The 21669-nt window shown below is 37.2% G+C and overlaps 11 protein-coding genes across 11 annotated transcripts; 2 read left to right on the top strand and 9 right to left on the bottom strand.

Annotated features, from left to right (window-relative positions):
* Nucleotides 1-260: 260 nt before the first annotated feature.
* Nucleotides 261-858, bottom strand: SOCG_03897 (NatB N-acetyltransferase complex catalytic subunit Nat3; the record flags this gene model as incomplete). Its single annotated transcript, XM_013163807.1, has 2 exons — nucleotides 261-728; nucleotides 781-858. The coding sequence occupies 2 exons, from the start codon at nucleotides 856-858 to the stop codon at nucleotides 261-263; spliced, it is 546 nt and encodes a 181-aa protein (XP_013019261.1).
* Nucleotides 859-1943: 1085 nt separating this feature from the next.
* On the bottom strand, nucleotides 1944-2866 carry SOCG_03896 (CMGC/CDK/CDK5 protein kinase Pef1; the record flags this gene model as incomplete). The annotated part of the gene is made up of 2 exons (XM_013163806.1): nucleotides 1944-2782; nucleotides 2839-2866. The coding sequence occupies 2 exons, from the start codon at nucleotides 2864-2866 to the stop codon at nucleotides 1944-1946; spliced, it is 867 nt and encodes a 288-aa protein (XP_013019260.1).
* A 332-nt stretch (nucleotides 2867-3198) lies between these two features.
* SOCG_03895 (6-phosphogluconolactonase) lies at nucleotides 3199-4479 on the bottom strand. The gene is made up of 2 exons (XM_013163805.1): nucleotides 4218-4479; nucleotides 3199-4052 (listed from the first exon to the last, which is right to left on the bottom strand). Exons 1-2 carry the CDS (start codon nucleotides 4403-4405, stop codon nucleotides 3461-3463), a joined length of 780 nt encoding a protein of 259 aa, XP_013019259.1. The 5' UTR covers nucleotides 4406-4479; the 3' UTR covers nucleotides 3199-3460.
* On the bottom strand, nucleotides 4425-5739 carry SOCG_03894 (histone-like transcription factor family). The gene is made up of 2 exons (XM_013163804.1): nucleotides 5478-5739; nucleotides 4425-5428 (listed from the first exon to the last, which is right to left on the bottom strand). Exons 1-2 carry the CDS (start codon nucleotides 5595-5597, stop codon nucleotides 5285-5287), a joined length of 264 nt encoding a protein of 87 aa, XP_013019258.1. The 5' UTR covers nucleotides 5598-5739; the 3' UTR covers nucleotides 4425-5284.
* Nucleotides 5740-5860: 121 nt separating this feature from the next.
* SOCG_03893 (RNB-like protein) lies at nucleotides 5861-10657 on the bottom strand. Its single transcript, XM_013163803.1, has one exon. It carries the CDS (start codon nucleotides 9690-9692, stop codon nucleotides 6462-6464), a length of 3231 nt encoding a protein of 1076 aa, XP_013019257.1. The 5' UTR covers nucleotides 9693-10657; the 3' UTR covers nucleotides 5861-6461.
* Nucleotides 10658-11429: 772 nt separating this feature from the next.
* SOCG_03892 (Shk1 kinase binding protein 15) lies at nucleotides 11430-13292 on the top strand. The gene is made up of 4 exons (XM_013163802.1): nucleotides 11430-12087; nucleotides 12164-12554; nucleotides 12615-12772; nucleotides 12819-13292. Exons 1-4 carry the CDS (start codon nucleotides 11915-11917, stop codon nucleotides 13111-13113), a joined length of 1017 nt encoding a protein of 338 aa, XP_013019256.1. The 5' UTR covers nucleotides 11430-11914; the 3' UTR covers nucleotides 13114-13292.
* A 3-nt stretch (nucleotides 13293-13295) lies between these two features.
* Nucleotides 13296-16672, bottom strand: SOCG_03891 (RNA-binding protein Scw1). Its single transcript, XM_013163801.1, has one exon. The coding sequence runs from the start codon at nucleotides 15337-15339 to the stop codon at nucleotides 13687-13689; it is 1653 nt and encodes a 550-aa protein (XP_013019255.1). The 5' UTR covers nucleotides 15340-16672; the 3' UTR covers nucleotides 13296-13686.
* A 447-nt stretch (nucleotides 16673-17119) lies between these two features.
* SOCG_03890 (tRNA pseudouridine synthase) lies at nucleotides 17120-18432 on the top strand (the record flags this gene model as incomplete). Its single annotated transcript, XM_013163800.1, has 2 exons — nucleotides 17120-18294; nucleotides 18336-18432. 2 exons carry the CDS (start codon nucleotides 17120-17122, stop codon nucleotides 18430-18432), a joined length of 1272 nt encoding a protein of 423 aa, XP_013019254.1.
* A 90-nt stretch (nucleotides 18433-18522) lies between these two features.
* On the bottom strand, nucleotides 18523-19199 carry SOCG_03889 (RNase P and RNase MRP subunit; the record flags this gene model as incomplete). The annotated part of the gene is made up of 3 exons (XM_013163799.1): nucleotides 18523-18690; nucleotides 18748-19099; nucleotides 19141-19199. The coding sequence occupies 3 exons, from the start codon at nucleotides 19197-19199 to the stop codon at nucleotides 18523-18525; spliced, it is 579 nt and encodes a 192-aa protein (XP_013019253.1).
* A 322-nt stretch (nucleotides 19200-19521) lies between these two features.
* SOCG_03888 (uncharacterized protein) lies at nucleotides 19522-20367 on the bottom strand (the record flags this gene model as incomplete). The annotated part of the gene is made up of 3 exons (XM_013163798.1): nucleotides 19522-19803; nucleotides 19852-20059; nucleotides 20105-20367. The coding sequence occupies 3 exons, from the start codon at nucleotides 20365-20367 to the stop codon at nucleotides 19522-19524; spliced, it is 753 nt and encodes a 250-aa protein (XP_013019252.1).
* Nucleotides 20368-20766: 399 nt separating this feature from the next.
* SOCG_03887 (peptidyl-prolyl cis-trans isomerase Pin1) lies at nucleotides 20767-21653 on the bottom strand. The gene is made up of 2 exons (XM_013163797.1): nucleotides 21118-21653; nucleotides 20767-21009 (listed from the first exon to the last, which is right to left on the bottom strand). The coding sequence occupies exons 1-2, from the start codon at nucleotides 21519-21521 to the stop codon at nucleotides 20883-20885; spliced, it is 531 nt and encodes a 176-aa protein (XP_013019251.1). The 5' UTR covers nucleotides 21522-21653; the 3' UTR covers nucleotides 20767-20882.
* Between the last annotated feature and the right edge of the window lie 16 nt (nucleotides 21654-21669).

The following is a 21669-nucleotide window of genomic DNA, read 5'->3' as shown; positions in this document are numbered from 1 at the left end:
AAGGTTTAGGATTCAATGACCAAATAAGTTGTTTTTCTGCAAGATTGCTAAATAGCAAATGTTTATAATGTAACATACAGGAGTTTCATATATTTTGAGAAACATGGGTAGCGTGAAAGTTGTAAAAGGTGATATGAAAGTGTTAGACTACATAAAGGTATTTTTTTTGGCCATAAAAATGAGTAAGAGTACACTATTTTTGGAAAAGGTAGTTTGATTAAGACTGACGCTCCTCTCCTTTGTTCAACAGTAAATCTATTTTAAAAAACAACATCGGCAGGACTACAATTAAAATGCTCTCCATTTTCACGAACACTTTGACGATTCGTGTCTCGAGCAAGGGGCTTTCGCATATCAAATGAGTCTTCATCTTTTCCATAAGGATTGCTATAATACCCAACTACTCGGCGATATACGGAGTAACCCAATCCTCTATAGAAGTTGATTGCTAAAGCGTTGCTGGTTCGAACAAAGAGGTCAACAAAGTAAGCTTTTTCAGAGTCTCCGACAGTTTCTAAATAGTCCATCATTGTCTTTGCCAAACCTAGCCTTCGAAAACTAGGTGCAACTGTAATAGCTGTAACATGGGTATGCCAATCGGTTCCCTTTCCTTCCGATTTTCCAATAATGTAACCCATTAAAGAGCTATTTTCTGAAGCAATTGATTCTTGTGCAACACACAAACTTGGCCATTTGTTAAGATACGACAAATAAAATGAAATATTGAACTTTCGCGGGTCAGTACCTATTTCGAAAATAATGCTTTCAAATTTACCATACAGTTTCAGTTAGAGGATCCAGATTAATGTTGTTAAATTTAAATAAATCAGTAGCTTTAAATTTACGAGTATCCGCCATTTTGAAGAAAAAAAAAGTCAAGTCTGCAGTTTGGTGTTAACAAGAGTCATGAAATCTGACATTTGAAATTCAACTGAGCATAATCATTCTATGACAAAATAGGTACAAACATTTAAGATTTTTAAAGATCTTTTTGAATAAAATACTTTTTGATCAAAAAGACGAAGGAGGTATATTAAATGAAAAAGAAATTCGACTTGAGTAAATAGGAAAACGAATCCTATTACTTTCTTTAGCGATGATGGTAATATGAAGCATTTTTCTACTGATGGAATCGAATGACGGACGCAACCCATATCATATATTTGCATGTTGCGTTGCTTGTATGTAGAACTAGTAAAGAATAAATTAAGATTGAGGGATAACGAAAAGAATAGCAAGCACTACGGGAAGGAAAGGAAAAGCTTATAATAAGTTCACCAAATAGTCCCATATTAGAGACATACATACTCGAATGGAATCAATAAAGTAGGTTTTTTTCATGTATGCTTTGACCAAACTCTTCCTCAAATATAGTCAAATTTCCTTAATCCTCAAAAAAAAAATAGTAATACGTTTCAAGTTCTCCCTTGCACTCAGTCACCACGTAGAATTTCTGGAAAGAAAGATATCAAGTTAATAGAAATGGAGTCATGAAAGACACCAAACAAATTAGTCAATGAACTGGACTGTATCTGATCATAGAAAGTCAATCATAGTGCTTTTTAGGCGACTTTCCAAAAAAATGGTAGCACATCAAAGTACGGTTCCTGAAAATCTAAAATTTTGCATTCGTAATAAGAATAAAGGATTGACTTCTAGTCTTTCAACAAGTATTAAGCATTTGCACAATAGTTGTGCTAAGTGAAACAAAAAAAAAGGGAGAATGAAAAGGAAGCTTGTCGATATGTATGCGGATAAACAGTATTAACTCACGATATAACTGATGGAGAAATTATTTGGTTTCTTTTATTGAGATTAACCAGCGAGACACATGAGTGAATATTAGAATGCAAACATAACTTTGTGGATCATGAAAAAGAAAACGCAAACCAAGAAAGGACTAGAATAAACACTTTCAGATGCAAAAAGAATGTTGAAGAACTTTAAGGAGTTAAAAACCAGGCATGTTGTAAGGCATCGTCACCTGTAATACGAAGTTCAGGTTGAAGACGAAGCATTCTTCTCAGAAGGTCTAAACCAAGAGGGTCAAAATGGGGCATCAAGTGATTTAGATCTTGGCTTTTGTATAGAGGATATGTAGTTTTATAATCCTGGAGAAGGGATATACCTGGCCACGTCTGCTCAGTAGGTGTTCCTAGCAAACGAAAAATTTTTAGTAATTGATCTTCATTATTAGAGCCAGCAAACAAAGGACGTCCCGTTGCCATTTCAGCCATAATGCAACCAACCGACCAAATATCAATGGAAGTATTGTACGCTTTTGAACCCAACAAGACATCAGGGGCACGATACCAAAGCGTAACGACCTCGTTTGAAAAAGTGTTCACGGGAATACCGATGGATCTAGCTAGACCAAAGTCTGCTAATTTTAATTCCCCTCTGTTATTAATGAGAAGGTTTTGAGGCTTCAAGTCGCGGTGTAGTACACGGTTTTCATGGCAGAATGAAATCCCACTTAGCAATTGCCTGGTGAAGTTTTTTACTTCGGCAGGGCTTAAAGCTCCCTGGTTTCCATAGGCATCCATATACTTTTTTAAATCTTTTTCCATATACTCAAAAACAAGCATTAACTTATTATCCGTATGCAAAACGTCAATCAGCGACATGATGTTTGGGTGTCGAAGCTCCTTCATAAGGCTAATCTCTCGAATCGCCGTACTCGGAGTTCCTTCCTCTGGGTCAATACGAATGATTTTTAGAGCAACGACTTCACCCGTCGTGCGGTTTTGAGCACGATAAACGTTTGCATACGTTCCCTCGCCTTTCCGGTTAGCCTTTATGCCGTAGCAAAATTAAGAAGGTTTTTTTCATTCTTACCTAACTTTTCTAGTCTTTGGTAGTTCATGGCGGAGGACATAGCAAAATTCTTTGCTTTGGTTTAGTCAAGGCAAGGTACGATAAAGTACATCGACCGAAAGACAAGCGAGGTCGGAACATCAAGAAAGAAAGCCACACTAAAGTAAAAAGGAAACTAGATACTTTAGAAGCAATTCATTTCTTTGGTTGATAATTTTTTCACATCTATGAACATTTTCGGAAGGAATATGATAAAACATTCTTGTATGTGTGCAAATCATTTATTATGTTATGGAGCTAAGCTAGTAGTACTCTTAAGGAAAATGCTAGTGCCGTATTTCGTAGCTATAATATGAACAAGAGGAAACGGATGAATTATTGGTACACATATGCCTTCACAAGTTTTCTGGCAAAATTAATAGTATAGATTCTACTTAAATGTGAAAGGTATACAAAGATAGAATGAAGAATCAAAAAAATAACCCAGAATCTTTATTCAAATCCGTAAACATCAAAATATACTATTTATAATAGTCTCCGTAAAGACTTGGTTATCTAACAAAATCGTAAAACTAACAAAGGTAAGAAAAAGTCCTTTAAAAACAAGATAACATATTTATTTTGATCGTATCACTCGTAACATTTATTGAAAGGGGAAAACACGTAAAACGGATTTGTCGAGTTTAGCAGAAGCATCGTCGTCCAAGAACCAGCTAACACGATCGGGATGAGCACGAGAAATTAAAGCAGAAGGTAATCTGGATGTAGTATCCTCGATAACAACGGGAAGAATGTCCTGTTTAGCAGCACCTGTTGTTACAAAAGCAACAGATAAAGCATGGGTAACGACAGGAATGGTCAAAGTAATACGTTCCTTGGGAGGTTTGGGAGAGTCAGTAACTGGAGCAACCCAAGCAACATCTTCTTCCAAAAGCTCATGATCAGGAAACAAAGAGCAAGTATGGCCATCGGGACCGCAACCCAACAACATCAAGTCGAATACAGGTACTTTGACAGTAGAAGCATTGGCAAAGACGTGAACCAATTGCTTTTCATACTCATCAGCAACAGCTTGGGAATCCAAGGGCTTCTGTTTCAAAAATTCGGTATCAATTGTATGGATTTGTTCAGGTACAAAGCCAGGTAATACGTCAAATAAAACTTCTTTGCAAAGAGCATAGTTTGAATTTTCATCCTCCAATGGAACAATACGTTCATCAGCAAAGAAAACTTCCCTATTGTTTGTTAGTTATCCAAACGAAATTCGCAGAATAAAAAAACCTTTTTTTCTAAGGTTTCAATTATTTCTCCATATAGTAAAAGACACTAGAAGGCCATCTCATACTAAAGACTGTTCTTTAACCCACAAGAAGAGAAATATTGCTTTTTAAATAACTTACCATTTGGAAAAATCAATGTTGTCTTTTTGCTGTGATAATCCTTCAGCAAGTACCTTGGCTAAACTACCACCGCTCAAAGCCAATGTAAATCTTCCGTGCTTTGCCATAGCAGCATCATATTTAGTTTTCACATATTGTCCAAGTGCCTTGGCAACGGAACTGCCTTCAGAAAACGAGTAAACCGACATAACAACTGTTTAATAGTTTTGCTAAGTACAGAAAAAAGTCATCGGTCCTTTATATAAGTTGGGATACTCTGTAAGGTATGATGTAATTTCTCGCTGTAAACTGCATATAGTGAGAAATTCATAAATGATGACCATTTTAAATAAGTTTATTTCTTGAATTAATAAGTAGCAGTGAAGCTTCGAACTATCGCGAAATTTCATTTGATCAGAATTATGACAGGTAACCTCGCGCACGAAGAAGGCAACTGCTCCGGCTTGTCTTCTTTGCTCTATCCATCTAGAACACTATGAAAGAGATCACTTAAATTTATCAGTGGTTTAATTATATAAGAGAAAAGTTTTCAGATTTTAGGAAAGGTGTTGGGATATCACTGTCGTATGAGGGTTTGATTTTTGTAAAGTTTATCGAGATGGGACTAGTATAATGCAATAAATGGTTTGGTTTTTTTTATTTGACATTATAGTCGTATCACTGGCAGTAGAGAATAACATCCTGGGTTGATTTTTAATATAAGTAGTCGCGCACGTTGTAAACCCCCTCCGAATGTTCTTGAAATAAGAATAAATTGTTGTCAACTGTAATTTCGATATCAAGATGATTTAGTTGACAAACAGTTTAAAGCCTGTATAGCTACCTTCTATAATCCTTGCACAAGATAAGGAACAAGCAGCATCATATTTCTTGTTGGTTAAATATATTAGTTTTAGAACTTTGAAGCAAAGGATAACCCCAAATGAATGCTTCTAATCACCATTAAACATATTGCAATCATCAAGTAAGATAAATTCGTCCTTATATAAGAGCTATGTTTGCCGGCTATTATAGTTGCTAAAAGTTGTTCATTCCATAGTTTACCATGTTATATATTTCATAGCTAGCTAAAGAGAGAATAAATCCGACAGAAACTCAAACTGATCGTCCTTGCGAACAACATCAGCGACGTCTCGGTACTGAATACCCTTTCTTTTTTGTAACTTAGCTAATTGAAAAGATTGATCTGCAAGTTTCTGAATGAACATCTCCTACATTTGAATGTAATTAGCGTTGTCACAGACTTTTAGTAACACATACAGTTGCAACAGATACCAAAAGAGCTGAAGCGTTTGAACAAGAATGGATATCCTCGTCTTGCTTTATTATTTTTTTTACTCTGCTAAGCGGCAGCACAGTTTTTCCAAGAGGTCTTTCCATTGTATAACACTAACAAGAACTTGAAGTTTAAATATGATATGGATAAAGAATCTACGAAAATAGTCGACGATCAAAAATTCTTGAAAGCAGCTTAAATTCCAAATGACATTATTGAGTGCTTTCAATGAAGACTTGTTTTACAGTTGGTTCGCAGAAGAAAGTTATTGCTATACGCGCCAGGCGTATTTTCTATTTTGTAACCCCAAGTGACATATGTTCAGAAAAACTCGTTGCGAAGATAAATCAAATCTGCAATAATTACATGAAGTAGAAGATCAACATTCAAATTAATTATATAACTTTTATTTTAATTATGCTACGGACCTTATGGAAAACCAAGTCTTGTGCAATGTCTCGTATGTTCACAGCAGTGGACTTGTGCAGCGTATAAACCAAGTTTCTCTAAATATTACTTGAAAGGCTTGTATTGTAAGCTTGAACCTGGTATATATAAGTAGGGGTGTCCTTTTAAACTTTTCACGACTATATGACTTTGGAGTTTCAGCTTCCTTTGACCAAATTTCGATGAAAAATTCTAACTCATATCGTGCAAAAAGTCACTCAGCCTGCGGTTGTAAGATAGCAAAGCGATTGTTTGTGCACCCATTTTCAACTCGGGTAGAAATGTATATACATGAATGTAATTTTCTGTTCTTCAGTATTCATTATCATTATATTCGACGATGCAAAATTAATGCAGTATAATTTATTAGACACACGCAAGTTATGTTGGTGAATGTCAATAAGATACAAACAGAACGTAAGCTCTATCTGCATTTTTGTGAAAAAATTCAAGCCAACAAACTTCGGAATTAAAACTGTGATGTATCTTTTTTAAGTATATAATTTACCTTAAACATCAAACTATATGAATTCCGCTTTAGCAACATTTATCAAAGGAGGAGTTGAAAGTTGAGTAAATAATTTCACACGAACTGGGCATAGCAATTTTACAACTCTTACTGCTCCATCTTCACTATACAAAAATAATACTCCCTGGTCCTCTTCATAACGAACGTGAATTAAATTTAGCAGATCCAAGTGAACACGCTTCTCCATTCCCAAACCAGGGAAAAATACATCGAAATATGAAGGAGCAATGAAACATACAACACCATCCTGCCATGGTTGATGCTTTTCCATCCATTCACTAAAGATTTTGACATGGACGCTAGTCTCCTGTGCGAATTTGCTTATCACAAGTCGACGACTTATATCGTTTGCTGCTTGAGACCAAACGCGTAACCGCTTTTCTGATGCACTTTCTCCTTGTAATAGTAACTGAAGCTGATAATGTACAATTAAATCAGCATATCTATCAAGTGGTTCCGTAAAATGAGTCGAATCGTCTGTCTCATCATCTAATGTCAAGCTCAGCATACTCATAGCTATATTGGGTCGATATTTGGGCATTTCATACACTGCTCGAGGTGTAATCTTATAGTAATAAAGTTGAAGTATATTACGGATTGTATCATCTTCGATTAAGCACAACGATCGCAACAGCGATTTTGGACTTGAAAGATCTAAGACACAGCCCATTTGAACAGCCATACTCTGCAACATTCGACAGTTTTCACGACTTGGCATTTTCTGTACTCTCAGAAATGCATTGTCACGGAATTCTCTTCGTAAATGATTAGCCACGGCTCGATTCGCGGCATCTAGTAGAGTTTGACGCAAAACTTCTACCGCTGATGATGCAAAAAGATTTGTCTGTTTGGGATCGAAACTGGTATTCTCTTCATCCCATCGGCGGAACAATTTGCAATACCGATCTAAAGGAATATCTGTACCAAGATGATGAGCTCGAATGCGGGAACTAACAGTGCTGAATAATTTCAAACGGGGATCACTTTCTAAAAGCTCATTCGCCTTTTCGATAGAATATGCTTTTCGAGGATGGATGATCGCCCAGCCTACCCAAGTGCCTCGAATCTTTCCAGAAGAAGAGACGTCCAACAATAATGAAACCGTATAGCAATCTTTACCTTCTTTTAATGTGAGGGCATCTCCCAAGGCAGGAGGAAACAAGGAAACAGTACGTTGACATAAACTCACTGTATTACCACGACGCTGCAATTCACGATCAAGAGGTGAACCTGGCTCAATTACGCGCGAAACATCTGTGATATGAATACCAACGTGATACCCATTACCAGTAGGACGAATATGAAAAGCAGATGAAACAAAGGAATTAGCTACATCATCGAGGTCGCTATGGCTATTATGACCAGTAAATAAAAAGACATCTTCCGAGCGATAATCATTTCGATTCGCATTATTTAGAAAATCATTCGATAATGCATCTAAAGATGAAGAGGCTGAAGCAGCTGCGGAACCCTCCCAAGGCTCAGTGTGAGCACCAGTATCATGGAGGAGCGCAGCCACTTGTGATTCAATAAAATTCATTGGACCAAGCTCACCTACGAGCATTCCAAAAGGATGTAAGGACGTTACAGGCCACCGTTTTATAGAAGCTAAAAAGAGAGAATCAGCATACTTTTGGTCATTTTCTAAAAAGTCTGAAGGTGCTTGCTCAGTTGGTATAGCAATTAAAGGAACACGCTTATCCGAAGGTTTAAACCACACGATCTTCGGTTTCTCTCCAGAGACCGCTGTGGGACCTTGACCTGCATTAGTAGAACCTTGTCTTTCTTTGTTGGCAGCACTACTGGGTCGTAAAATGCCCAAAGAGCCAGAAAATACTTGTCCTGGAGCTCGTTGCAAGACCGCAACGACATGACCGGCATATCTGGGCTTTTCTTCAGTACTTAATTGCTTTTGATCAAGCAGAAATAGCGTTTGGCCTTCTACTTGCTCGTCATCACGAGCCTTTATTGCTGATCGCTGGGGAACTTCAAATAGAACAGTGTCAGCCCCAAGGTTTTCCAAAGAACCCCTGGTGGAAATAGGATCCTTGCGACGGCGATTTTCTTCTTTTTCGAGTTTACCGGCCCATACATCTTCAACATCGAGAAGTTCGACGGCAACTACATCACCTTCCAAAGCACGATTTCTATCCTTAGAACCGCAAATGAACACTTCCGCATCTAAACCGCTAACATGGACGAAAGCATCTGATCGATTTTTCTTGCTAACAATCAGCACGCCGGTTACTAAACGATGTTCAGCCAATAACGATGGGATTGATGACTGAGGAAGGTAAGGAGAAAACAAATTTCTACGAGTGTTACCAGGCCCACCACCAACCGAGTAGTTATTCGCAGCGGACATTGAGGAATTCACACTTAAGCTTCCAGTAGAACGACGATGTCGGTGTCCCCCGCCATCAGGACGAAGAGAGGAGGAAGGTTGGTTTGTAATGTTTCCGGAAAACGAAGGGTTGGCAGAATGTGTAGGACTATTGTTCTGAGAAGCCGAGGGTCGCCAGCGTCCATCCAAATTTCGAGGCTGGGGACGTAATAAGGGAGGAACGGAATTCAAAGGTGGCAGAGGAGAGTTTTTAATGGGGGCAGAAGACAAAGCATGAGATGACAAAGGAGGCAAAGACGAAATGGGAGGTGAAGAGACACTGTGCACACTGTGGCTTTTACCGTGTCGTCGAGGGCTACTAGCAACATTTGGTGAAATGGGAGAGACGTTGGATGAAGCCAAATTGTATTTGTTGGAGATGGTTGGACTAGCATTGAAAGAATCAGCAGATGATGGTGGTGTGGAAAAGACGTTAGAAGGATAAAAGGAAGAGGTTGGTGTCACTTGAGGGTAGATATTTGCGGAGGAGGGATGTGAAAATGAGGAATTGGGCATGGAAGTATTCACATTAATACCAGTACTAGCACTTCGACGGTGACCAGAACCATGGCCATGGCCATGCACAAACGAAGACTCCACAGCCGGTAAAAGGCTTGTATGACGTAAATGATGAATATGCTGCTGTAAAGGAAGCCAGGTTGGACGGTTCAAGGAAGAAGAAACACCGGAAGAGATGGCGGGCTGAACGGAGCCCAAACGAGGGTTCAGGTTAGCAGAGCTAACACCGGAGATAAAATTAGGGTTGGTTTGTAAATTGGTTGAATCCTGAAGCAATGGATTTACCCTGTAAGCAAAGTCATTTTGAAACTCTTCACCCATGACACGAACTAGGGAAAAAGAAAAGTCAAAAATGGGAAATAAAGATATAAATGATAAAAAACAGGGAATAAAATATAAAGACACAAATAAGGGAAGAAAGAATTTATCGAAAACAATTAATTAACCAAAGATAAATACAATAAACGGAAGTTTGTCTAGTAATAGTGGTTCGTAGAGTCAACAGCGTTATTCAGGAAAAAACTTAGTTAAAAACGAATAAACAAGAAAACGAAGGAAAATGTAAGAGAATGAAATTGATAATAGCGCCAAGAAAAAGGTACCAAAACGAAACAAAAGACGTAAAATAGGGGAATAATAAGATGAGGTTACGACGAGATAATTTTCCCACCAAAAAAAGAAAAAAGGGTTTTAAAGAGCGGGAAGCGTCAAAAACTACCCAGAAGGAATAGGAGGAAGAAAGGTGTGAATGGTAAGGAGATCAGTTGCAGAGTGTTTCGCTAAAATATTTTTTTTTCACTGCACCTGAAAAAAAAAAAGTCGAACGACGTAATTCACAAGGTCGCTTTCTTTTTAATTAGCAAAGCTTTTGACGAAACGTGTTACAACTCTTTATTCTGGATAAAGATATGTAGACGATCTAATATTCTTCCGGAACTTCGTTAACGAAATTTATCAAAGTGGAAGAGCTTAGTTAACACACAACTTGGAAAATGTAGAGGAAATGAAGAATGATAACTTGGGTCGTGTGGCTTTTAAATAAATTCAAACGAAAGGATATGTGAAAGGAAAAGTAAAATGATGGATATGAAACGAGAGAGAAAGAATGTCGAGGTGGGTCAATAAAAATGTCACAAAATGACCCCTATAGAAATAGGAATGCAGCGATTAATGAGACTTATTCCGCTTTAAATCTAACAATTCTTCTTGGGACTGAATAATCGATTTAGTAATGTTACAGCGAAAACCATTCGCGTCCTAAATTGCTCGGTGTAGGCAGATGACAGCTTTCGTCCTGACGTAGACAGAAGAGGATTTCTATTACAAAGCATCACTCGTATTCGGTATCTAATACACCGTAATATAACACAATACCATATTTATAATGATGTAAATAAACAAACATAAAAAATGAAAATAAGCAATTGAAAAAGAACATTTAAATGCACTAGTGAATATGAATAAAGAAGAAAATCCAAAAGGGTTTCTTCTATGTCTACAAAAGAATTCTGTAGACAGAAATTTGGCAGGTAAACATTCTTTAAAAAATGCAATTTTAGTACGTGCATAGTACTTATTAATTAGATAATATTTGCAATGAATTCATCTTAATACAAGTCCGTTAAAGTCCACGTTTACAACATTTTCTACGAAACTATCCTGGATAGATATTATTAGATTTCGCAATGTAACAACTAGCAATTTCTCTGCACATACTATTAGAGACGACTTTAAGCAAGCAAGCAAATGCAGGGTACCTCAAGGCCTCAAGAGAGAGATAAATTATAGAAGTAAGATTAAAACAACTGTTACAGAGCTTCTTCTTCTGTGGAAAAACCTTTGTTCGCAGAACGAAGCAATTCAGTTTACATTTGTCTCACCAGAACACAGCAGCACAGATGGCGAAAGGTAAGCACAAAAAAAAAAAAAAAAAATGAAAGAAAATCTTTCCAAAAGAAAACAACGTATTCCTAGTAATTCTTTCTATTCCTTAATAAATTTCATGCTTTAAGAGTTCGTTTAGTGCAGTGAAACACCTTGCAGTAGTAAACAAGTAGTACGACGTGAAAACAGCAATGGAGAAAAATGCCAATCCTCATTTTGAGGAAAGAACCACAGCTTCACATTGAAATAACAACCTTATAATTTACCTCGGAATCACTAGGAAATCGGAAAAGAATCCTTGTCATACTTTGAAAAAATTTTCATTGTTGATCCAGACTTACCCGTATCCCAGGTGAACGCAAGGAGTCGAGTCTTTCTTTAATTCTTTGTTTCCTTTTTTTTCTATAATAAAAAGAAGGCTACAGAAAATCCATCTGTGTATTTACATTACACCTTGGATTCTCAAGTAGTGACAATCCCTTTGGAAAGGTTGGATTCTTTTCCACCATACACCTTACGAAAAAAAAGTGAAACTCTTTATTTGCTTTTTTAATTTTTTAATCTCATAAAAAAAGAAATTTTAGGATAAAATAGGGGCTTCCTCTTGTTTTATTAAACTCAGCCGGCGTTTATTTGGTTGAAATATCCTTTTTGATATAATGCTTAGAATTGTCATTGGTACGTACTCTCACCTCCTATATGGTGTAGATACAGACCTAAAGCAAAAAGAATCGAAGCCCTTGTGGTTGTTTGAGGCTCATGAAAGTGCTCTTACCGCTTTGGCTACAAATGGCCTTCAGTTAGCATCCACAAGTTCAGATGAAACTATAAAGTAAGTCATCTTATATTTTCTACTTCCATATCATCTATTCACATTTTTATTGAATCGTCTGATTAACTTAATATAGAATATACGATCACAGTCGTAATATTCAAATAGCTGACTTGGCTATTCCTACAGAGTTGCCAAATGCCATTTCCCGCAGCCTCTGCTTTACCAAGAAACACTTGCTAGCTTGTCATGACAACGGACAAATCACTATGTGGTCTAGAGATTCTTGGTTACTTGTTCATACCTTGAAGTCTTCCTCCAACAAGGGTATTAGTGGAATCACTGTCCATCCTTCAGAAAAACTTGCTTTCAGCGTTGGAGGAGATAGCAAACTTCGTCTTTGGGATCTCATTCGTGGTAAAGGTGGAAAGGTATTGCCATTGTCGTTTATTCCCGAAGGGATTCTATTCCTCAACGACTCCTCTTTCGTCGTTATGTCTCGACGTGGTTTAGAAGGTTTTAAACTTGTATGTACATTATCTAATATCTTAAGAATTACGAATTCTTTGCTAATCTGGATTTTTTAGGATTTAAGCTCCTTTTTTGGTTATAAGTCTAATACGCAGCTTAATTGTCTTTGTTTGTTTCTATCCAACTTGATTGTTGGTTGTGATAACGGTTCCATAAAGGTTTTCGACGTAAACACTGGAGATCTGATCAATGAATTCGCTGCTCATGAAAAAAGGTCTTTGTTTTTGCCTTCTACCATTATTAATACTAACATTTAATAGAGTGAAAGCTATTTCTGCTACGACTGAAAATCTCGTTTCCGCTAGTTCCGATGGTTCTGTGCACGTCTGGGATAAAACTTTCAATAAAGTGATGGAACTACAAGCTCCTGAAGGGAACCGAATTACTTGCATAGTCGCTATGGATTCGGCGGTAAATGCGCCTGTGATAGATGCTGCCAATACCAATGAAGAGTCAAATGAAAGCGAATCTGATTCTGAAAGCAGTGAATTTTCGGATGATTCTACAAAAAGGGCAGCATCTTCTAAGCTTACAAAACGTGCCCGCATCGAATAACTGTTTCCTTGAAAACAGAGAAAAATAAAAAAAAGAGGGCTTTGAAAAATCTCCTTTTTAGTTTGGGTTTACTTTCGGTTTAAAAATAATATATTGTGATAGCCAAGAATTCCTCTAGCTCGCATTAACTACTGTAAAATTAATTTCTTTACACAAAACATTTACTTTTTGCTATTCGCAACTTGTTATTGTAAATTCAATATATTTATTCATTAACATTTAAAAAGCAAACAATTTGAACTTGAGAAAACAGCAAGCGTATGAATATCTTAAAGCAGCAGTATATGGTTATTTATAACCAACCAGTCAGACCTTAAAGACAAAGCCTTCCAATTACTGAATCCTTGAAAAATTCCCCTACATTTCTCAAGGGTTTCTTTCGTAATTAGAGCGCATTAAGTCTTAACTTAAAGGCAGATTTTGGCAATTAAAAATGAATTAAAAGGATTCCAATGAACTAATAACGAAAAATCAACATGCAAAGTATATCAAAAAACCAAAAACGCATATGAAACATAAGTACAAGGCACTCTAATGGGCGACAACAGGTTATAATGCGAATCTGAAGGGAATTTATTTACCATACATCAAGTTATTAGCCCAACCAGGGCTATTATGTGTGTCGTGCTGTCCTGAATCATTCAAGAAAAATCCAGCACCATAATTGTTCATCGATCCAGAATGGAGATTACGAACATTACCGTGGTTATGAGAGGAGCTTGATGAACGTACACCCAAGGGGTTTTTCGAAAAGCTGAGGCGTATACCACCCTTTATGCTGCTGCTTAAGCACACACCTTGAAGTGTTTTCAAGGCTTCCATAGCGCAAGGAATATTTTCAAATTCCACGAAACACATCGGACCATTCCCTTTGGTACGGAAACAAAGACGTTTGTAACCAGGCTGCGTTGAAAAGAGGGCCTTCAATTCATCTTCCGAAGTCGAGGGTGGAAGATTTCCGACATAAATAGTATTACAAGGTGGATTTTGATCAGCAGGATTAATATTTGTAGGTGTTGTAGCAGGAATCCTTTGATGAATACCATTGTGAGATGCGTAGGGTGAAAATGGAGTGGCAGGTGGTACTGTTGAAGCAGATAACGGATAGTCTCTGGTATTAGAAGGTGTTAACGGAGGACTGTTAACACCGAAAGCACCGTTGGCAGAGAGAACTCTGGGATGAGGAGATTGAGCACTCATGGGATGTGCATAACCCCCCTGCTCCGAAGAGAAATAGGGCCGAGAGACATTTGTATTTATGGAAAGTGAATTAAATCTCATAACGGGAGGGACGGTATCTTGTCGCAAATTAGTGCTTTTATTGGCCGTAGGTGACCATGTAGGGGAAGAGACATCATCTTTTGTTAAAGCATTGGCCAATGACAAAGGGTATGATACTGGGAATGATGACCACAAACGATCAGATTGAAGTGCGCTATTAGGAGCAGTTGCAAAGTGTTCAGTCTGAGGTGTTTTAGACTGATCAAAAACACCGTCATTAGAACCCGCTGCAGGATTCGAAACATGATTGCTTGGACGTCGAAAAACGTCACGACTGCCAAATAGTTGTCGAATAGGAGAATGATTTCTAGACAGGCGACTACCACTTTCTGAGCCTTCTGTTGCATCACTGACATTAGTTTGGCTGCCTTTGCGATAATTATCAATGACGGTCACGTTACAAAGACCATAAACTTCACTCGAAAGTAAAATATCACGTGCCGAAAGAGCAGCGTCTCTAGAAGAAAACACCGTTAATCCATATGCAGGACCATTATCAGGCGCCGGAGACACAATTTCGGAAGATACAACGTGACTTGCAAACAGAAAAGTAGAAGAAAACTCCCTGGGAGTTAAATTTCTAGGTAGATCTTCAATTTTTATCGCGAAGAAACGCGGATAATGAAATCCCATCTTAGGAGGCGCAGAAGCCAATCCACCGTTCAAACCACCGAGCAATCTTCCAGTAGGAGTTGCAGATTTTTCCATCAAAGGATTCAAAGAAGCATAAGCAGGTAGATAATCAGCATCGGCTTTTCCTAACTGAGGCTCTGGATTTTGCGGAGACATATGCAACATTTGGCCTTCATCTTCACCATTTAATATTCCGGTCGGCACCAGAGATGAACCACGAGTAGTATCATCCATAATGTTGAACGGTTCAGGAATTCTTTTCTTAGACAGTAAAGGAGGTTGTTTACCAATATTGGGTGAGCCAACGAACATATTGAATCAGATGTTCACAAAGAAAGCCGTGAAATGCAGAAAAGAAGGAAGGACACGTTCAAAGAACGAAAACGTATCAACAAAGAAGTCTTTAAAGAAAGTTCCGATTTGTCAACAGATCAAGGCTATTATCTTCTGAATAACCTGAATATGCGATACTTGAGAGTGTATTCGGAGTGAACTTAATAGACAAAAATGAAAACAAAATATCCGACGGAACCCTTATAACAAGGATATTAGGGGAATTGAAAAGTTAAATGCAATACGATATAAAAGAGAGACGAGAGAAACTTAAATAAAACACAAAGCCAAAATGAAAGATGCCAAAGATGACTCAAACTCCGTCAAAGAATGATATGTACGAAAATGAGAATTCACCGGAATAGAGTATTATCAATGCAAAAATGCCCGAAATCACAAGAAAACTTGATTTTAGTAGAAATGCTGATTCAAATTAGGTTCCACAAATGTTATGATTCAAGCAGAGGGAAGTGTACGAATCAAAATTGCGAATATCAAAAGAGCGACACTTTCTAAATGAGTATGATTAGGAGTATGCGTTACTTAAACCTAAGCAGTGAGGCTGAACAACAAATTTGAACGTGTGCAAAGGAATAGTATAAAGAAATCAGGTCTCGAAACTGTTAAAATCGATTTAAAAACCAAAAGCAACCAAGGATCACAAAGGAACGAAGCAAGTTAAAACAAACGACAAAAATAACAGGAAAAATGCAAATGAATGAGAAACAAGCAAAATAAAGTGAACACTCAAAGAAGAAAAACACAGAAAAGCATAAAAAGAATCAAAAAGAAAGAAAAAGGGAAAAAATAGCAAAAGAAAAAAGTCTTCTAAACAAGACGTGAGGTTGCTTTGGTAAGGGGAGTATCCAGTAAAAATAAAAACTATTTAATACACAAAGCTGTATCCAGTTTTATCGTGCTGTAAGTGTGTAAAAAAACGAAAGGGGGCTGGTAAGTCCTGGTAAGAACAAACCGGACAACAGCCTAAACAAATAAGAAGGTCTAGAAAGCAAAGAATGTGATAGACTTAAAACTACAACGTTCTTCACGATAACAACAAGAAGGCTTAATGCGTTATAGCAAACAAAAGAGAAGCTGTCTTGAAAATTCAAGGAAACTGTAAGCTGGAAGAAAAGAAAGGCTCAGTGCTTGATAATTATTAATCAATAAGCAAAAGATTGCTATTGGAATACTTTTTCCAACTTTTGAAAGCCTTTTTTTGCAGAAAGTCTTACTTTTTTTATTGACGATGGGTAGAGTGGTTGGTAAGTATTGTCGAGACTCCGGCGGGATAGGATTTCCAAAATCTCGCAAAATGACTCTCCACCAGATAGCCGTTGACAAATTGCATGTTAGAAAAAAAAATTTTTAAAATTGATTTATTCAATTTCTTAAAAACTAGCTTGACAAACTACTTACTAAGCGTTAAGTTCATACGAACCTATTCGTTTTGTAGTTTTCATCCATGTCAACAGAACACAATGATTTTCTTAGCCCTCTAATTTCTGATTTATTTCATCCATAACACTGTTTTTCATTTTAAAAACAGATATAGTTAATAATTGCTAATTATTTGTTTTGTCTTTAGTATAGAAGAGTGATATTTCGTTTTTAGCAAAACGTCGTTTTATTCCCATTTACAGGGACTTACTAGTAGCTTTGTATTACTCCCTGGACGAGAGACTATTTTGTAAGAAAAGTTAACGGTGCTATCGTGATAGATTCTCCCGGCGTTTTTGGAGGCCACTAAGTAAAAAGGATGTTTACTCTTCTTCGAAATCTAAAGGTAAAAAGGACTTGCACGGCTGTATGGAAACGATGGTCTTCTTCCTTAAGTAGTGATTCTTTTGCATATTCTCCGCTAGAAATGCCAAAACAATCCGTACCTGACTTTTCATACAAACAACAAAAGCGCATGGTTTATTGTATCATTAGCTACCGCGGTACTGGGTATGCCGGTCTTCAGTATAACAATGCAACAAAAACAATACAAGAAGAGATCTTTCGTGCTTTCTGTAAAATCGGTGCCATCTCCCACTTAAACGCAGATAATCCTCGAAAGGTTCATGTTCGTTCTGCAGCTCGAACGGACAAAGGCGTGCATGCAGTCTTAAACGTCTTGGGATTAAAATTGTTAGATTATGCTGGCTCTTTTCAGCCTTGGGTTTCACTGGTTAATGAGCAGCTTCCGGAATCAATCCGCGTTTGGAAAATTGAAAGGACATTAAACTCATTTTCTCCTCACAAGGCCTGTAATAGTCGTCTTTATGAATATTGGATACCTGCTTTCGCAGTCGCCACACCATCCCCCTTCTCTCTAGATTCCTTGTTATTTATGAAGCATTTTCATTCATCTACTGTTTATCAAGAAAAAGTTTTTGAAGTCATCCAAAAACTACACTCTGAAGAGAGTTCTACGTCTTATCCCTTCCGGATATCTTCCTCAAAGCTGGAATGCTTGAAAGAGGCATGCTCGCTATTTCAAGGAACCCATTCTTTCCATAATTTTACTACTGAAAAACCGTTTGGAGATCCAAGTGCACGCCGCTATATGCTTCGTATCTTCATTGATTCTATTCATTATGATAAATACAATCGTCAGTGGTTAAAGCTAGTATTTCATGGGCAATCTTTTATGAAACACCAAATTCGGAAAATGGTCGCAATTCTCATATATTTGACACGCTCTTACCCGTTCGCAAATCCATCTCAAATAATCCCTGCAACCATACAAAATCCTGCTCGTCTTCATATTCCTAAAGCACCTCCTGAAACTCTTCTTCTCAAAGAGCCCATCTTTCATTCTTTTCAGAATCGCTGTGAGCAATTCAACTACGAGCCGTTAGAATGGTCATCTTATAATGATGATATTGCCCAATTTGCAAATCACTATCTTCGAACGCCTATGCTGGACAATTTTGTTTTTACGGATTCGTAAGTAAGAATTCATTTGATTTATTTGTTAACATCATTAGATACTCAAAATTTTTCATGTCGCAGAAGCAAGATCGGCTACTTCATGAGTTTGCTTCAGCAATGCACCAAGCGTCATCTAAATCTATAAGTGACTAAGCTTTTAGTTCTATCTTAATATCTTGGTAAGAGGTTTTTCCCCAATCTTCGTGGCTAGTCTATCTATAATTCTGTCACATACTAGCGAAATTAGTTGGTTCCCTTTTTTGATCCCTTTTTATCCTTTGTGCCCAGTGTTGTAGTCACTCGTAAAAGTTTAGTCGGTTGATAATCAGATGCTTCAGACAGCCAACTAGCTGAAGGAGCTGGTAAACCATTCAACAAAGGATTTATTTGTGACAGTAAAGGAGAGTCATTCTTTATTATTTATTAGTACAAACATTTGAAAGAACCGTAGATTTTTTGGATACTTACGCGTACAGCAATGGCACTAGCCCGGCTAAGTCCAAGCTTTCTTGAAATACCAACCTGTGCTTCTGCACCGAGGCATACCAACAAACATTCCCCTGAATCTTTTGAGTAAAAATTTGCATTAGCGATTAGTTGTGGATAATGTATAGCAAGTAAGGATTGAGGATCATGGAGCACGAAAACAACTCGTGGTAAAGAATCTTTATCAGTATGTTGACAGCAACTTTCCAATAGTATATTAACTTCATTTAAACCAATCGTCAAACCATGTCTAGTGTAGTCTTCCTTCGCCGTAGGCAGAGATTGAATTAAGACCTGGGTTAATTTTTCTTTCGTTGAAGAATCTATGTTTACCCTTTCTCGATGTTAGCAAGGTAACAGCGTATTTTTTCTTACCATGGAACATTTAATGGATTTTCCAAAACAAGCTTAACCTTGGTTTGTTGTTTCTTCATCTTAACTCTTCATAATCTCCTAGGAGGTTTGTCAGAACCATGTTTTTTTGTCCGTTGATTTTCAAGCACTTCGCTATCCTTTGACATACTCTTAGTGATGTGCACGGCATTGCACTAAAGAGTAAACAAAAAATATCATAATGGTAAAGGTTTTAATCAAAACAACGAATGAAGCATGCTAAGTGCATTATTTCTGTATATATTTCTTGTTTTCAGGTGACAGATTTTGAGCTAACGAAAGTTGAAAAGCAAGGATCATGAAATAAAAAAGGAGAGCTTTTCAATAAAGCTTTGCAAGCGTTCCCAGGTCATATTAGAGCGTCTAAGTCTCAAAAAAAACACCTTTAATTTTAAAAAGTATTGTTACCAAAGCGAAAAAAATAAACAAAAGGTTGTAATATCTTGGAAACCATGTAGGAATGTTCCGAAGCAAACCAATTTTTGCGCTCAACTGAGAGAAGAGTTTTGTTATAATGTTTGTAAAACCTTTCAAAGTAAAAGTATCTCCCTTATTTGTAGCGTCATTTCGAGGCAGCATGTCTGGTGACAAGCTTTGTTTCAGCTTGTTTTGTAAGTCTTTCTCAGAAATGTAGTTCAAAAGTTCCTAGGATGTCAATAAAGCATTTAAATACATGTAAAACACAAGCCTTACCTCCTCTTTCTTTCTTTTAGGACTCACGAGAAGGGATTTAGCAAGAGCAAATAGATTCCATTCACAAGCTAGTTTCACAAGTTGTTCCTCAACTTGGTACCCCCGACTATCTATAAAAACTTCATTCTTTGACGATATAACAAGTGAGAGAAACTCAGCTACTTGCTTACTCGATTCCCACGTTTTCTTTGAACTGTAGATAATAATCCTAAAAGAACAGGTCAGTCAGAAAACTTTGAGGTTATAGACATACAACTCGTGAAGTAGCGAATTAGGAATCGTTCCATTATGGACTAAATTCAGCCATTCTACTGTTTCCTGCCATGAATTGTTGAGTTCACTCGAAACTTGCAAATATAAATTGCATGCTGAATCAAAATCCTCTTCTTTCGGATATCCTTCTTGAAAGTATGTTTTTAGTATATGCAAAGAAGAAGCAAGATTTCCTTCAAGGTAAAGTTTATAAGCATATCCTAAAGGGGAACGATATGCAAGGGGCCAAGTTCTTGAACTCATTTCAAGCTACTTATACTCGGATTAAAGCAGTAATGAAGTTCTTCATAACAACTCTTTTGAAAGTTAATCTTTTTTTCAGTGAAATTTGGATTTGTGCTTATGATTACCTTGTAAGTCTTCCAATGCGGTATGCAAGAGAGGTGTAAACAAACGTGAATGTTAGGTTAGAATATAATCCATCGCTAACCCCGAAATACAATATAATTCAACAAGCCTTTGAGTAAATTGGATTAAATTTTTAATATTAGTTTTAATTCGGTGATAACAGATTAGACCAAATCAGAAGATAGAAAGCCTTTATTGAGATTTGACGCCTTTTTTGAATACTTACTTCTTGTTCATCGTAGGCTTTCCTAGCACGGACGAAGTGAGTTTAAATTTTCATTGTTAAATGACAAACTAAATAGTTGATTGAGAGAAAAAAAGCCTTTATTCATTAAACCATAGTCATATACTTTGAAATCATTGTTTTCGACATGTCAGAGAGCAATAGAAATAGATTGAGCATTACAGATTTAAGCTGTACGTTGGATTATATGAAAACCACTGTTTGTTTCAACGACTGGACTTAACTGTCCTGGCTGTAAAGCAAAAGCGGCATCCTCAAACGGTTTTTGCATTTCGTTTCTTCCAAAGAATCCCCTAGAGACATAGTTAATAACCGTAACAGCCTATTCATTAACGAATGTAAGAGCACTCCCAACTTGTCGAAGTAGCTGGGAAACACCCTTCGTTCGCTCAATAACATACAAATCACCTCCTCGACGAGCCGAACTGCAATCTGATTCTTTAGCAGCGAGGTCGTTAATATTTATTGTACCCTCTTTGATGAGGTTGAGGAAATAATGGATTCTGTCCCAAGCTTCTTCTTTGCTGCGGGTAATATGTTCCTCTCTCCAAGAACTTGGTCGACGGCTTTCCCTGTGCTTCACTAGTAGATGACTAACCCGGACCTTTGGAGAAGAGGGTGCTTCTAAACCTGTCGATTTTGGGACAGAAAACTCCTTGTCCATAAACTGACGCAAAGCATCCATGTTCGTAGACGGAGGAGCCTCCCATAAAGATTCTTGAGTTTGTGGATTAAAGAAATAAGGACGATTCCTTGATCGGGAAATTTTTAAAATCCAAGGCTCGGGCAATCCGGTACTCGACATTTTTGAATCTGAAAAAAAAAAAAAATTTAAATATTATGGAATACTAAAAAGTACCAAAGTACCGAATTAATGGAAGCAAAAACGAGAAAGCTGAAACAGTTTCGTGGTTGGTATTTTAAAGCTCTTTCATTTAAGTAATGTAAATAAA

Source organism: Schizosaccharomyces octosporus (assembly GCF_000150505.1).
Source record: "Schizosaccharomyces octosporus yFS286 unplaced genomic scaffold supercont6.2, whole genome shotgun sequence".
NCBI lineage: Eukaryota > Fungi > Ascomycota > Schizosaccharomycetes > Schizosaccharomycetales > Schizosaccharomycetaceae > Schizosaccharomyces > Schizosaccharomyces octosporus.
The sequence above is the reverse complement of the archived record's forward strand: the minus strand, read 5'-3'. Positions and strand labels throughout refer to the sequence as shown.

Bases quoted from the DNA above. Each gene is read 5' to 3' on its own strand.
- SOCG_03895 (XM_013163805.1), bottom strand. From the start codon at position 4,405: ATGTCGGTTTACTCGTTTTCTGAAGGCAGTTCCGTTGCCAAGGCACTT. The intron at 4,053-4,217 runs GTAAGTTATTTA...AACAAACAATAG, and splicing joins AACATTGATTTTTCCAAATG to GGAAGTTTTCTTTGCTGATG.
- SOCG_03894 (XM_013163804.1), bottom strand. From the start codon at position 5,597: ATGGAAAGACCTCTTGGAAAAACTGTGCTGCCGCTTAGCAGAGTAAAA. The intron at 5,429-5,477 runs GTATGTGTTACT...ATTCAAATGTAG, and splicing joins TTTTGGTATCTGTTGCAACT to GAGATGTTCATTCAGAAACT.
- SOCG_03893 (XM_013163803.1), bottom strand. From the start codon at position 9,692: ATGGGTGAAGAGTTTCAAAATGACTTTGCTTACAGGGTAAATCCATTG.
- SOCG_03892 (XM_013163802.1), top strand. From the start codon at position 11,915: ATGCTTAGAATTGTCATTGGTACGTACTCTCACCTCCTATATGGTGTA. The intron at 12,088-12,163 runs GTAAGTCATCTT...AACTTAATATAG, and splicing joins AGTTCAGATGAAACTATAAA to AATATACGATCACAGTCGTA. The intron at 12,773-12,818 runs GTCTTTGTTTTT...AACATTTAATAG, and splicing joins TTCGCTGCTCATGAAAAAAG to AGTGAAAGCTATTTCTGCTA.
- SOCG_03891 (XM_013163801.1), bottom strand. From the start codon at position 15,339: ATGTTCGTTGGCTCACCCAATATTGGTAAACAACCTCCTTTACTGTCT.
- SOCG_03887 (XM_013163797.1), bottom strand. From the start codon at position 21,521: ATGTCGAGTACCGGATTGCCCGAGCCTTGGATTTTAAAAATTTCCCGA. The intron at 21,010-21,117 runs GTATGTTATTGA...CTATGTCTCTAG, and splicing joins GCTCGTCGAGGAGGTGATTT to GGGATTCTTTGGAAGAAACG.